General features: G+C 38.7%; 1 protein-coding gene across 1 annotated transcript; it reads left to right on the top strand.

Annotated features, from left to right (window-relative positions):
* Nucleotides 1–6,324: 6,324 nt before the first annotated feature.
* Nucleotides 6,325–11,813, top strand: LOC5572848 (putative uncharacterized protein DDB_G0277255). Its single transcript, XM_021849430.1, has 2 exons — nt 6,325–8,042; nt 8,491–11,813. The coding sequence occupies exons 1-2, from the start codon at nt 7,738–7,740 to the stop codon at nt 9,281–9,283; spliced, it is 1,098 nt and encodes a 365-aa protein (XP_021705122.1). The 5' UTR covers nt 6,325–7,737; the 3' UTR covers nt 9,284–11,813.
* The last annotated feature ends 3,483 nt before the right edge of the window (nt 11,814–15,296 follow it).

Genomic DNA, 15,296 nt, shown 5'->3' with positions numbered 1-15,296 from the left:
TTTATATTTGCCCTAATCAGAGATAATCAAATTAGGCGTATTTTACAAGAAACGCATTTTTCAAAGCTCTGAAAGTGTTTGACGAGATATTAAAATCGAAAACGCTGGAGCAGTTAGAACTATTATGGAATGAATCTTATTGATCTTGGTTGATATTATGTATCCGGTAGAAATCAAGACCAACATTTACAGTCGCCTCTCCACATCTCGATATCGAAGGGACCATCGAGATAGGGAGAGATCGAGACATAGAGCATATGTTTAATGAACACTAGATTGAAAACCGATCCGTAGTTAGGAAAATAGCAATAATAATAAACAAGCACACGTCATTTCATGCTCCTCGATATTTTTAAATCACGAAAATCTGGTCTAGTATCCTTTGATAAAGTGCTTATCGACATACGGAGAGTAAATCGGGAACGAAAAATCAACAAACCCATATCGAGATATAGAGATATCGAGATAAGGAGGATAACGAGATATGGAGAGAAAATTTATATGCACAATGAAGGGACCGAGAAATTCATCGACATAAGGAGAGATATCGAGATGTAGAACATCGAGATGTGGAGAGTCGACTGTATTTATAATTATTGTATCTCGGGCCCCGTGCGTCGCAGCTAATATGTGAATATTGCGCTGTGTTCATAAAAAACCCAAGCAAGCAGCGCCACACTAAAGAACTGATTTCAAAATGCGGCGAGTTGAGGCGCGTCACGAGTCTCACTGGCGCGTTCCGGTTTGGTGGCGGTGCGACAATCGTAAGGAAACTGGCACCATTGTTCGAGACTATATACCTATTTAAATTTTAGTTTTTAATGTTTAATATTATTTTCAAACGGTGTTTCGATTCAGGCGATACGGGGTAACATTGATTACCCATGTAAACAACGCTCGTTAATATTGAAAATGCTTTTACTTACTGAAACCATGGCCCTAAAGCCTAATTTGCCTTATTTAGGTTGGTAGTGGACAGATAGCTACATAATAGTGACTTTAGTGACAATGATCAAATAGTGACCGAAAAGTTATAAAAATAAACACTTCAAAACTACAAACATTAGTCTTAAAAATGACTAGAAACGACATATTGGGTGAATTTAGAATGTAAAACAACTGCAGTAATTTCAAATAGTTTTTAACTGTTATTTATCCGGGATGACCCTAAAGACCTAATGGTTAAATGGTCTGAAATAAAAACTTAACTAATTTTTCCGGGATAAAACTTGGTTGTCGTATGAAGATAGCGCATTGGAGATTCATTATTTTACGAGACGAACATTAGCTTGATTTCAGTCGAAAAATAAAATCCAATAGGTACGAGAACACCGGAAAACAAACTCGTCGTAGAATTCTCAATTAATTCACTGTTTATGAGGAACTTACTGTCAAAAATTGATTGGAGATTTTGAAGTAGAAGTGTAAAACGAATTACTTGCAGCATTTCTTTAAAAATCTGTGGAATAAATCAAGGGAAAATTTTTGGTTATACACAAAATTGTGGCGAAAATCGTAAACGAATTCCATAACATTCTGAAAAATAACCTTCAAAAGTTAAAAAACAAATAAAAACTTAGGTTAAATTGGTAATGTGCAAAATTGAACCCTATCATCTAAATAAACAATAAACACTTGAACACAATTGGTTATTGATGAACTCGAGACAAACCGAATCAGATAGTTGTACATCAAAAATTAGAGAATGATTCAATGAGTACCGTTTTGATTCGAATCCCGGACAGCTTCAAATTCCGGACACTCTACTTTGTATGGGAAAAATTTCACTCGAAATGTTTCAAAATGGGCCGTCAAAAAGTTCCCAATTTGAAAGATGATTTTTATAAACATGTTGCATAGCAATCCATGAAAATTTACAATGTTCAACTAGTTTTGAGGTCTTTCTAACGGATTAGTGCATTAAGTTAATGATTCGACTATTCTAATTGTGTTTTTCATGAGCTGTCCGGAATTCGAATCAATGTGTCCGGAATCTGAAGCAAAAGTGTGATTGTGTCCGGAATAAAAATCATGAAGAGGCCGAACATTTTTGTTGATTAAAGTGAATTAAAGCTGTGGAATCCAAATCTTCACCCAGCATTCGAAATGTAAGTGTTTGCAAGGCCTGATTACGCTAAAGTTGTATAGGGAACGATTCAATTTAAATATTTTTCGATTAGTTGAAGTTCACTCAAGCCTTAAGTGTCCGTAATATGAATCAAAACGGTACTTAAAATATCTATATTTCAACCGAACATTTCAATAAATTACTTGCAAACTTACGTTTTATCTGATCTATGACATTGAAAATAACTAACTTTGCCTACTTAGATCATAAAGAATGTAAACGATCGAAATAATATATATTTTCAAGCATTCATTATAAAAACGAGTTTTTGTATACAAATAGTTGAACAAATTGAAGGATATTTTAATAGATCTGGAAGTACCGACTCATGTGATTGATAGAGTTCTTCTCTGTGTCAAGGAAGATAGAGCTATGATTAAATGGCAAGGGCAGTACTCGGAATCAGTTACGCGGGGAAAAGGTATAAAACAAGGGTGTCCTTTATCGCCCTTCTTGTTCAATCTCGTTATACAATACATATTGAAGAGAGTAGCTAAGAAAGTCTCAAACCTAAAACTTTTGGAGGTTGGAGTGTTCACCTTACCAATTATACTCGCTTTTGCAGACGACATTCTTATATTGACGGAGGATCAGGATGAGTTGGAGGAAATCATTGCAGCATTAGAGGACTATTTGTGTGAAGTAGGTCTAGAAATAAATAGTAAGAAAAGTCAGGTTCTTATAAGAATACCGAATGCCACGAAACCTCCGCCTGAAAAAATTATGATGAACGGAAAGGAATATAAGACGTGCAAATCGCTTAAGTACTTGGGAGTCACTTTAACTAGTGATTTAAATCGACCAGCAACTACCAGACAACGATCAATAAACGCGATAAAATCGGCTAAGAACATAGTACAATTTTGCAAAACGTTCAAACCGTCATGGGATATTGGGAAACTAATATACAAAACTGTTATTGCTCCAGCTATACAATACGGTACAAAAGTATCAACACTTACAAAACGTAGTAGATTACAATTAGCCAAATATGAGAAACTAATTTTGAAAGATATATGGAATAACTGTAGAGTAGTAAAGAGAAAATTCAATGTGAGGAAAGAGATGAGCGGAAAAACAATCAATAGAAGAGTTAGAGTGGCTAGGTTGAATTACTATGGGCACATTGTCAGGAGGCCAAATAAGCATCCACTGAAATCTGCTTTTAAATTAAAGTTCTGTTTTAAAAAAGGAGGGAAGACCTAGTTTCACATGGAAAGATACGCTACAGCAAGATTTTTCAAGATATCGAGACATGACAAATAGCAATTGGAAAGAACTAGCAACGGATAGAGAAAAACTTAAAAAGAAAGCAGAAGAAATTTATAAGGACAGCAATAGTGAAATTTCGGATGGAGAAGATAGCGAGTAGATATGTGATGACAGGGAAGCATTGTTAGAAAAGAAGACGATATACAAGAATAAATGTAGAGTAACATAAATAATTAAATGAGATTTAACTTACTGCCAAGAACCAAACAGTAAAATTTAATATGATATACTGCTGACCACGGATGATTGATCTAAATACCAAGCCAACGAACATGGGTACAAAGAGGTAAGATACTTAAATAACATTATATATGATATATTACTATATATTGGGTATTGGGGAGGGGTAGCCTAAGGGAGTTAATTGAACTGTTGACTGTATGAAAGTGCGTGGGGTCGCCAGCCTTTTGTCATGAGAAAACAGCCTTAGTGTTGTCTTCCAAAGGTCTTCAAAGATATTAACTAGCCCTGCTACAACAAACCATCAGGTAGATCATTCCATCCAAGTATGATTCTGCAGCCATAGGTAATCCTTGCGCTGATGGTGGCTAAAAATCATCATGATCATCACAAATAGTTGAACAAAGTCATATAAAAAAAAGCTTCTTTACATCAATCGAAAGCTTTAGATCCATACTTTAAAGAAAATACATAACAGTTTTGTAAAGATACGGTTTTGATTTGTATTTTGCCTACGCCGTGCAGCTAGATCTACTACAGGAACAGAAATTAGAAATAGTGCTACTATAGGCACTATAGGCACATGTGCACAGCGATAATAAATTCAAAAATATGAGTTTTCCTTGTTTGCATATTTTTACTACAAAACCAAGATAAAAGGCTTTCAGATGATGTAAAAATGATATCGCTGGCTTTATTTTTCGATTTTATACAAATATTTGTTCTTAGATATGCGGCTATTGGTACACCGACCCTATACTGTTTGAATAAATCAGATTTATTTGTCAAATCGTACACTTCAGGTTAAATTCAAAACTCCAAGTCTGATAGACTTCATGTAGAAACTAGTGTTCCTCAAAACTGGTGACACAGGTCTCTTTACCAAAGGACGAAGCGTGGGTGTCATCTGTAGTAGATTTCAAAGATTTGTTTTCCCCAAAACTCGACTCGTTTGTCCCACATAATCCAACATCTAATTATTTAATGCTAAATAAACATTTAATTTCCCAACAGAAAATCAAAACTTTATGTTAAGAACAAGCTTTAGATCTTCAAACTTTTATTTTAGTCCAGCTAATCTAGACTGATTTGCAATTATAAGACCATGAAAAAGACTCTGTAGAACATTTAAAATATTTTTTAAGATGGTTCTGAAGCTGTGTATCTGGTATAAAACTAATGAGATGCATGTTAATTTTAGGGTTACTTAGTTTAATCAAATTATAATGATAGTGTGACGATAGTGTGTTATTTTCGAGGTAAAACCGTGGAGAGTCATTCAACGATAAACACTCTCGATCAACTTACTGAAATCTGTAAGTTGGCTAAATCAAATGAATTCTAATGAAAATAAAACTAATAAAAATGTTATAGAAAAACTATTAACAATTGCAAAATAAAAAACAATTTTACACATTTCAACAACCAATCAAATACATTGAAAGACTTGTCCAAAGGTGGTGGTGATAACTACCTCCGTACTCAATTTTGGAATTAAAGTAGATCCGAACAAAAAATAAGACCAAAACATAAATTTTCCTATCGTTATGCGGTGCTCTATCATCCAAGTGCTTGGTATCGTCGTAGCCATCGTCGAACGTATACAAGAGCTACCTAACCTACACACACTGACACCCGTCGTCGCCGTCGTCACAAATGCCTTCGCCGAGACGGTAGAGTCAGAAGTAGCCAAAGGCAAATAGCAATAGCAATGTAAATAGCAATATCATCAACAACAAGAGCAACGGCAACAGTGCACTCGGCTTGGGAAGCATTCATTGGTGGCCAACCGAATCGACGTCCAATGAAAACAACGAAGACACGAATAAGCGATTGACTTTGGGTCGTTTCTGCGTTACTTGACGCGAATTCATGAAAAATCATATGAATTTGGACTGGTTCTATTGAAAAGTGATTGATTCCAGTTTTTAAACCAATTTGAGAGCAATTCTTCCGTAAAATAATTAAAAGCGTCGGTTTTCCGAAGCGCAAACACAGGTGCTGCGAACATATCAGGAAACCAATCGTTTAAATTTCCACTTTAACGCCAAGTGGCATAGAAATTCTCACACACTGGCTCCCAGCAGCTGCGAAACGGTATTCCGCCTCTACCCAGCACCGCACAATTTTATTACGATTCCTTTTTTTTACTGCTGCGCGACGGCACCCAATAAACTGGTGAGTGACCTATCCATGGCCGGCAAGTTGAGCGGCGAGCGAGCACGTCGACATCATCAAAAACCGTTCGCCAATGAGCACGCGAGAGAGCCAGCAAGCAGCAACAACCGAGCCAAGAAGAACACGGCACACGAAACAGAGCAACAGACTTTACATAACCAAACAAAAGAAAACTTGTCGGCATCCCAGCTGATTGATGATGATGGTACAAACGGACGACCAACCGACCGACACCGCGACGAGGTTTTCCCGTTGCCCATCTGTGGCGTTCAGCACTCGCGGTAACTCAGGCACAGCTCCCTATAAACACAATGCAATGGAGGAATATGAAAAACCCGAAGTTCGACGAATGAAACGAGTGCTGCGAGAGTGAGAACCCCGAACGATGAAGACAAAGCAACATTAGTTTGACGGGTAAGAAAGGAATCACGTAGCTATACAGTAGACATGGGTAGCTAAATAATCGATGGCGTATGGCTACCTATGCAGCACGAGAGGCAGAGAGAACGAGTGCCAGGCCTTTGTGCACTCATTAGGTACAGACGGAGGTCGTCACGATCGGTTTGCTGTTGGCTCTGGCACTACGGCTGGTGTTGTCGCCTTCGTCGGTCGGTCGGTCAGTCAGTCTGTGAACAGCCTATCTACGAGCAGCACGCAAAAGCGGCGTTCTTCCGTCAATCGAGGTCGCGTGTCAATTCAAATATACAACTTGATACAAGAGAGCAGTGGCAGTGGACTGCAACAACAATTAACTAGAATATTAAACGACTGTGTGGACAGTGTAAGTGCCCTGAACATTTTACGAAGAGTATCTTATCAGTGGTCAAGAGGTGTCCTAGCGAAGCAGTGACAAAGGATAACAAACAGAAGAGACAATCTTGCACCGGTCGAAGACTGGGAAATCACCCCTTCGAATTGGAAACGTGACACGGGGAAGAACCAGGACTGTGTCGAGTGTGTGCAGCTAGTGAAAGTGAAAACTATCATCCGGAAGCCTCCGGTGGAAACATCTCAATCAGGCAAAATATTGAATAGCTCTCCCCGAAAATAGAGTGAATGGTCTACGACCGAAGTAGAGTGTGAGCGATAAATACAGCCCCAAATCCTAGGTGCCGAGGCACACGCATCAGCAAGTGTGTGAACGTGCGCCAAGCGTGAATTGGAAGTAGTGAGTGGAGACAGAGAGCGAGCGCGGAAAACGCAAGGAAAAGTGAAGCAGTACCAGTAGCAGCAGCCGGAGCAGCGAATCTTGTGTCTTAAAACGGTTAATAAGAAACAGCTAACGGCAAGGTCGTATCTCGCCACACAGTGTTGCTTCGCGCGGTGGCGGTGAGAAGAAACGAAACGAAGCGGAGAAACACGCGCAAAAGTGAAGGAAAGACGAAAAATTGCCGTTCAGAAACCAGAGAGGAGAGCCGAAGAAGTGTGAAGGAAACGACAACGAAAAAGACTAGCCCCTCCTGCGTTCCCTTCCATCGAATGGTGATTGAGAAACTATAATAGGCATTTGAAGACAGCGAAAAAAAATTGTACGAAAAAGTGCGAGTGAATGAATTTGGAACGCGATCTAAAAACTGCACTGTGAGGTCGGTCATCAGCGGCTCATCGAGTCCTGACCTGGTGTCGTGTGGATATTCCGGATTGACCCGCAATAGAAAAAGAACACAAGACCAGTGAAATTCATCGGACAGAGAGACTGTGATTTTACAAAAGAGAAACTATTTACGAGTACAGTGCACGCACAGAAGTAATCGAAAGTGAACGAGCATTGTCAGTGGGAGTTTATGAAAAAGAGAAGCGAATCAAGCGTGCATAGACCCATTCCTTAATCTGAGAGTGTGAATGTGCAAATAGACAGAAATATTTGGCTGGCGATTTTTTTTTCGGTCGATCGAATTGTGAAACATAAGAAGACAAATAAAACATAATATAGAAGAGACTGTGCTAGTATTGGACGGTCGGAGAAGCAAAACCAAGCCATGACCCTACCGTGCAATAACACCTCCAACGTTGCTGAGGATGATTCGGATATGTTTGGACCACCACACACCTCTCCGCCAATCCGTCGCAATCGGCCAAAGGTACCAATGATCTCGGCCCAGTTGCGAATGCGTGAGGTGCGCAAGCGGATCCTGCAGCTGTGTGTCCACAAGCTCGAGCGTATCAAGAACTCCGAGCGGAACCTGAGACGCTCGGTGTGCATCAACAATACGTACTCCCGGCTGACGGACGACATCCGTCGGGAGAAGCAGCACAAGTATCTGATGTTGAATCAACTGGCCAAGTAAGTATCGGATTAGCGAAGGGGTGCAGGAAAACTAGAGCATAAGGCATGTGGTTGAGTGAGAGTGAGAGTGTGCCGTACGAAAATAGTGCATGATGAATGTGGCAAGTAGGAAGAAGAAATTTTTGAATTAACTATGTTCGCTATAAATAGCAGCGAAAGTGAGTAAAGATGAGTTAAAAATAGCGTAGTGAGTACTCTCAGTAGCAATTCGTGGAGAGGGGGTGCAATATTTGCTGAACACTGGACACGCTTTGACGTGTGGGATGATAGCGATACGTAAATACGATATAATTAGTATTATCATTGTGACGTCCATGGGCGCGCTTGACGTCACACAGGGTTCCTCTATAGTAGACGTTAATTCTGTTTCTTGATATTGATTTAAATTCAACAACCCTAAAGGTTAGATTTTAATGAGGCTATTTTTCTCTTGCTTATTTCGCAGATCTGATACTAATGACAGCGACAGTGCAAATAACAATAACATCAACATCAACAACAGGAACAATGAAAACATGAACAGCAGCAATCACCAGTTACGAGCAGATGAGTTTTCCAACAAGAACAACAATGACAGCAGCAGTATTAATGGCAACAAACCAAGTGCTACCGAAGAAATCAAAACACCAAAACAGAAATCGTCTTCGGTGGAGACTGACCTGGAAACACTAGACAGAGAATTGTGCGCACTAGATGCCGCGATGCCTTTGGTGGACCCAGAAATTACCCAAGGTGCCGAGCAGCTCGAACAAGCCATGGTTTCGCGAAAGCGCAAGTATTCCCAAATGGACGACGAAGACAACGATCGCCTGGTACGGGAAGCCTTATCTCAGTTCTACCTACCAAGTAATCGATTACTTTCCGGAATCGATGACTGCCCGTCACACTTGCTGGGTAACAATTCCTCGCCTTCCATCGACGCCAAACGCACCAAAGTAGATCTCCTGGATAACAGCATCCACCATCATCATCATCACCACCATCACCATCCCTTTCACTCCCTGCCGGACTTCAACGCAGCCCTCGAACTCTCGCACCAAAGTCATCAACATCAGAAGGATTTTGAAGTCATCATGGACGCACTGAGGATAGGAGCCGGAAACGCCATGACCGGTGCGACCGCTAATGGGTGCAACCTCGTCGGCAACATCGACTCCTGTGGTCAGGCCGCAATGATGATGAGCGGAGAGACCGGTAGCGTATTCCACAACCTGGTGGTTACTTCGCTGGAAACTTGAAAGTAGGCCAGTGCCACTGCGCACATCCCCTGTCAGTACCGTTCGCGCTGTCGCCGCTGCTGCTCGTTGGTAGAGTACGGCGATATGACACCTCTGTGGAATCGATAGGGATCTGCAATATCCTCAATAGTACTAAAGATAAAACAAACCTCTCAAAGCGAAGCCTTCACCAAGGAACATTTCGCATTGATCTTAACTTATTTGGGCGTATCGCTTTATTATTTAAATACAAACGCAATCCTTTCAGTAGCGCATTATCGGTATAGGAAAATATTTATAAACTTCATTAAATCACTACGAACGAAGAGAACGCGCAAGCTAATCGCAGTCCAACGCACACTCACCCAGACACAAAAACAAAGTAGGCGACATCGATGCGATGTGCAGCGCAACGCAGTAGTCGCTGATATTTTGCGTCGATCGCTGTGGCAACACGCGTGCCACGCTAGACAAAAAAAGCAACAACAAAAACGAAGTGAAAGTGCAAGAAAAACTCACTGCTCGCTATACTCATCGTCGTGCACGGCTTGTTACTGCCCGATGGTGATGATCATGGATGGTTTGGCATATGTTTTCTAAGCTCGGCAGCAATGAACTAAAGAAACTTAAGTTAACTCCATCACAACAGCAGCAAGCCATGCACGGTTGAGTAATCGTCGCAAACGAGCCTACGTTTTTGTTGTGTCCGCATGTGTGTGTGCACGTGGAGGTGTCACTTGAACGTCACGCGTCAAATTCAAACCAAGTCGTTGCCAAAATTAACACGTTTTTAATTTATAAACAAAAAGCAAGCCAACAAGCAAAACTCGCATATTTTTCGATTAGACTCTTGGAGAGTTCGCAAACAGCTCGCAATCAAAGTGTTTGTTCTCTATAACGTTGTTCTACAAACGAATCGTTTCCATGTTCCAACAAATCGGAAATAGTTTGGATGAATGCAACACTAAAATCGAATAGAAAGAGGAAAAATTATAGTAAACAAAAACTGTGATATTAGTCGTGTAAGGTGCATATAAACTAGAGCAAAAACATTTGAAACAACAGAATAGATAATAGGAACAGTTTGCAATTTCAAAACAGAGGAAACTACTTGCAATCAGTTCGATACAGAGAGAGAGCCAGATGCATAATAAATTGAGATTTTATGTTTCTTCACAAACACTTAGAAGTTCGTAAGAGAAATTTTCACTATTCCAAACGTGGAGGCGAGCGCGAGTTCTCAAAGCGCAATTCCGTTTTACCCTTTTTAAGTTGAATCGTTGAAATTGAAATCAAATTAAAAATTTGTAGAATTTCCATTATAATGCCAAGTGAATAAAGACCAATATTAGAACAAAAGATATGAAAGCATTAAAATGTTAGGTTTCAAACATCCGCAGAAGACATGCGCGTAAATGTACGTAAAGACCAAAGCAAAATTGTTATAAAATTATGCTACAGATCGATCGAACAACAATTTCAAATAAACAAAACTACTGGAAGGCATTAAACTCTCATCCAATGTAAAAGATACACAATGATGGAAAAACATGTCAATATGACAGACGTCAATTGCTTTAATTCTTTGTTTACCAAACTGAGTCAAAGTTGCCTTTGCTTTCGGAGCAGAACCATTCTGATATGTTGTTGCGTGTAAGTTAACTTTTCTCTGCTAAAGTGTGAACATTCCGAGGATCAACAGCAACAAACAGAGAGCAGAATTGCCCAGCAAAAATTCATCTCAGTCGCTAGCGGTACTTAAGACAAGAAATGATTCCAATAAAACTTTGCCAATTTTCTGGACCAAAATGGCGCTGTGCATTCGAATGTCAAACGTCGACTCGGTGCGATCGATGAATTAGAAACAACAACAGCAGTAAAGCGACAACCATCAGACAATGTATAAAACAAAACCCAAAGTGCTTGAATTTGTTAAATTGAAATTACCCTTTTTACCTGGTAAGAGAAAAACAAAACACACACAACTTAACTATAAACAAACTATATTTGTAAGAAACGAGATAAGCATGAAGCAACACCTCCTCGTTGGAGCGTTGACGAAGAAATCAAAGTTTACCAAGCCATTTACGTTTCACTTCTATTGCTATTTGCCCTTATTTTATCATGATTATTACCACTATTTTTACGTTGTACAAATTTCCGGATTTGTTGACAAGATTATCCGCACCAAAAACTCTCTTCCAAAAAAAAACTATTACATTGTACAATGAAACTCCTCTGGAAAACTTCCTTTCAAGGCTGTTGGTCGCAACGACAGCAGCAAGCATAGCAAAAAAAAATCGTTGTTTTATTATTTTAGTTCTATTTGTTTTCCTCCCATTATGTCTATTTGTTCTTTTTAAACTGATTTTAGTTCAATTTTTCCTCATCTTCCTATTAATTTTAGTAGTTTTAACTGAATTAATTTATGCAAATTACATTATTATACGAATACGATTGGTTAGTAGTGTTGAACAAACGCAAATGCGAGCGAGCATCCAGGGCGGACGTCGCATCGGTTGCTTCGATCTAAACTAAATTTATGAAAAAATAAAGCAAAACCTATAAAAAGTAAATTAATAACAATATACACTCATAAGGACACTTATTGTTGTAGTAGAATTTTATCTTCACAATAAATGTACCTGGAAAAATCTAAAAACCATCGGTTGTTATAAGATTTTCTGGTTGGAACTTGAAAGAAAACATCCCTATTGCATTAGCTGTGCCGAGTTTAGGATCCAGTTCGCCTAAAATACATTATCATTCATTATCATTAACATTCTCTCGTATCTTGTCGATGTCCCTTCATTTTCGCATTCGAAATTGTATCACAAAAGCCAAATCGCTAGTGTATCCCACAAGTGTGTGAACCTTCTTTACCGAGTTGGAGTTATTTCAGTTGCATTCAGATATGTCGGAGAGCATATTGAAACTGTTTCTCATTTATAAATACGTTACACATATTCTCCCGCTGCTCATCATAGTGTGCGTTGCTACAGCGAACCGGACTCCAAAAGCCAAAAATATCAGCAAACACACGCACACACTTATGCTTCTTGATAGTGGTATAATCCACTCAAGGTGAATAAAAATAACTCAGCGTCACTGCTTTACCGACTGAAGATATAATTAGAAACTATTTCGGGACTGCTGTGGATAAAGAAGAATGACTAAAAATAATCAGGCAAAAATAAATTTGCTTTTGCGAATAGGGGCAGTCTGTGAGAGAGGGATTGATGTCAGTTAGAATAACTCTCTCACTTTTTCTCTCTCTCACATCTCTTTTCAATGTTTCCCTTTATATAAATCGTAGCTTTCAGCGGAGGCAATATTAGCAAGAGGAGCAATGGAAAATAAATCGGTCGAACTGTTTAGGGGAAATGAAAGTTATAGGTATATGAAATCACTGAAGCCGCAGAATAACGTAAAATAAATATAGTGGAAATTTGAAATGTTCTGATCAGGGGCGCGTCCACGTTCAAAACGATGGGTAGGACAAACGTTGGATTTTTTTTTGCACACCGTGAAGCTAAGAAATTTGTTAACCCTGAGCTGCAAGTTGAAAGTTAGGAGTCGCCCATTAATTACGTAAGGGTTGATGGGGAAGGGAGTATGAGATTTCTCAAGCGCCATACAATTAGTTTTTTATTTTCTCACAATAAATCTTATCATGGGGGAAGGGGTTTACAAATCCTGCAAATTGCCTTACGTTCTAAATGGACTGCCCTTACTTTGTTTGAGGGGCTCAAACACAAAGTGGTGTATCATTTTGATCGGTTATGATTTGAGTTGAGGAAATTCTACTGTTTCCAAGCGTTCTAACGATGTTTTCTGAACCAGGTGTCAGAAAAAAATAACATAATTCTTAAAAGACAGCTTTGTTCCTTTGAAAAATTTGTAAGGAGATTATCACAAAACTGGGTTTGGGTTTGGCCCTTTGCTCCTAGCCCCTCATTTTCATGCCAGTATATACCACAAGACTAAGAAAAATTTTCGTCGGGCTGGTAGTGACTGAGTGCCTTAAAACTAGAAAATTGAAGACCACTTGCTAGATAAAAGTAAAAAGAGACCTAAAAGGAACCAAAAAGAGGCCGAAAGGAGACCAAACAGGAACCAAGAAAACTAAATGAAATCTAATAGGAGGTTGGAGATAAGAGTTTGACTCGTCATAGCATTAGAGCAGACATTTCTCTAAGATCTAAGGCTATTTTTTGAGTATTGCTTTTGACATTACGTCAAGCATTACTGTATGTGTTTTTTCATTATTCTTATCAGAAACGTATTCAGATATTTGCCATAATATTCCGATATAACTCAGGAAATTCCTAAGGATTTTACATTTCTCCATGAATTTCCCTGGGGAATTTCTCCAAGCATTTTGTTTAGGATATCTAAAGAAATCAACCAGGATTTTGGAAACAGAAATGGAATTTCTCTAATGGTTGTCTTAGGAATCATCTTAGTTCTTCAAAAATTCTTCGAAAATTTTTTCAAGATATTTGTTAATTCCTCCAAAATTTTAGCCAGCGATTTCCCTGAGACATCCTCCAAGATTCCCGATCAAAACGTCTTCTAAATCTCAATCCATAACTTCTCCAGAAGTTTCTTGGAGGTTTCTTAAAATTATCTTTCAGGATCTATAAAAAACTTAAACGAGGGATATCTCAAAAGATACCTTAGGCAATTGTTTCAGAGATTCTTTCTAAGATTTCTCAAGTTACTCCTCTAGTAGTTCTTTGAAATTTCCTCATGCCCTAAAAGTTATTTTTTTAAAGAAATTCTTTCAGGAATGTCTCCAGGGAAATGCCAAGGACAAAATTCTAAAAAAATAATCCGTGAGGTACCAAAAAAAAAAAATTCAAACATATGGAATAATTCTTTTCAAATTTCCTTGGGAAAAACTCAGTAGAAATCTTTGGAAGATCTCCCAGTGTAACAACTGGAGAATTCTGTTGAAAAATTAGGGAAAAATATCTGCAGGAAATTCCAAGATAGTTTTGGGGGAAAAAAAATCATAGTACCTAATACCTGAGGGAATCAGTGAGGGAATTTAGTAGCTCTAGAGTTCTCACGGATCTCCTGAAGCAAATTCTGGAGAAATTATTCTAAACATTCTTTGAAAAAAACGCTGAAAGAATTTCTGGGGAGATAAACCCTGAAGCTTTTCCTCGGGAAATCTGAGACGATTTTATTGAAGAGCCTGTTGAACCCGTTAGTCTCTGAAAGTGTCTTAGAAGCCTGTACAGTTTTGCATCAGGATATATTGCAAGCAGAATAAGGAAAAGAGCGACTCTAGAGACCATTTTGGTTAAATTTGATACTCTAAAGACTTCCAATTAAAAGTAGAGACTTGCAAAAAAAAAATAGAGAGTCTCTAAAAAGAATTCTTCTGTGAATTTGTGTAGTTTTTTGTTTCTTTGCACCGAAGTAACCCAGCTAATCGCGAAAGTTTTCAGGACAAACTGAAGATGCATGAAAAATGTTTCATCGCTCAAAAACTCCATCAAATATTTCATTGGAAATCCAGTGATCATCAGTAGGACTACTATTTCTAGAAATTTCTACGGCAATTCTAAATTAGCCAAGAACTTCGCGACAGTGTGCTGTGGTAGTTCTATAGAAATTTCTCTGAAAATCGTCAAGAGATTCAGAAATGCTTTGATAGATTATATCAAGAGTGATCGCACGTTCAGAAATCCCTAGCACCATCACACTCGTGCAACTGGTATTACGTTATCTAAAGATTCTTCAACAATCTTCTGATACCTAATTCTCTGTGGATGTTCCGGAAACTTTTTCGAGAATTATTTGCAGGAATCATGGCAATTTGTCACAGAACAACCCATACATACAGCCATTCCATGAAAAACCGATCTAGTGGGTCTCCGAATTCCGTGAAAATTTGCTATTTTGTTCTTTATCCGAAATAAGGATACACGTATTTTTGGATTTTTTGATTGGGGTGACCATTTCCGATATAGGGTGACCAGAAAAATCGCCATTTTGCAAAATTTTTATTTTTAAAAAAATT

This window comes from Aedes aegypti, chromosome 3, assembly GCF_002204515.2.
Source record: "Aedes aegypti strain LVP_AGWG chromosome 3, AaegL5.0 Primary Assembly, whole genome shotgun sequence".
NCBI classification, from domain to species: Eukaryota; Metazoa; Arthropoda; class Insecta; order Diptera; family Culicidae; genus Aedes; species Aedes aegypti.
The sequence above is the reverse complement of the archived record's forward strand: the minus strand, read 5'-3'. Positions and strand labels throughout refer to the sequence as shown.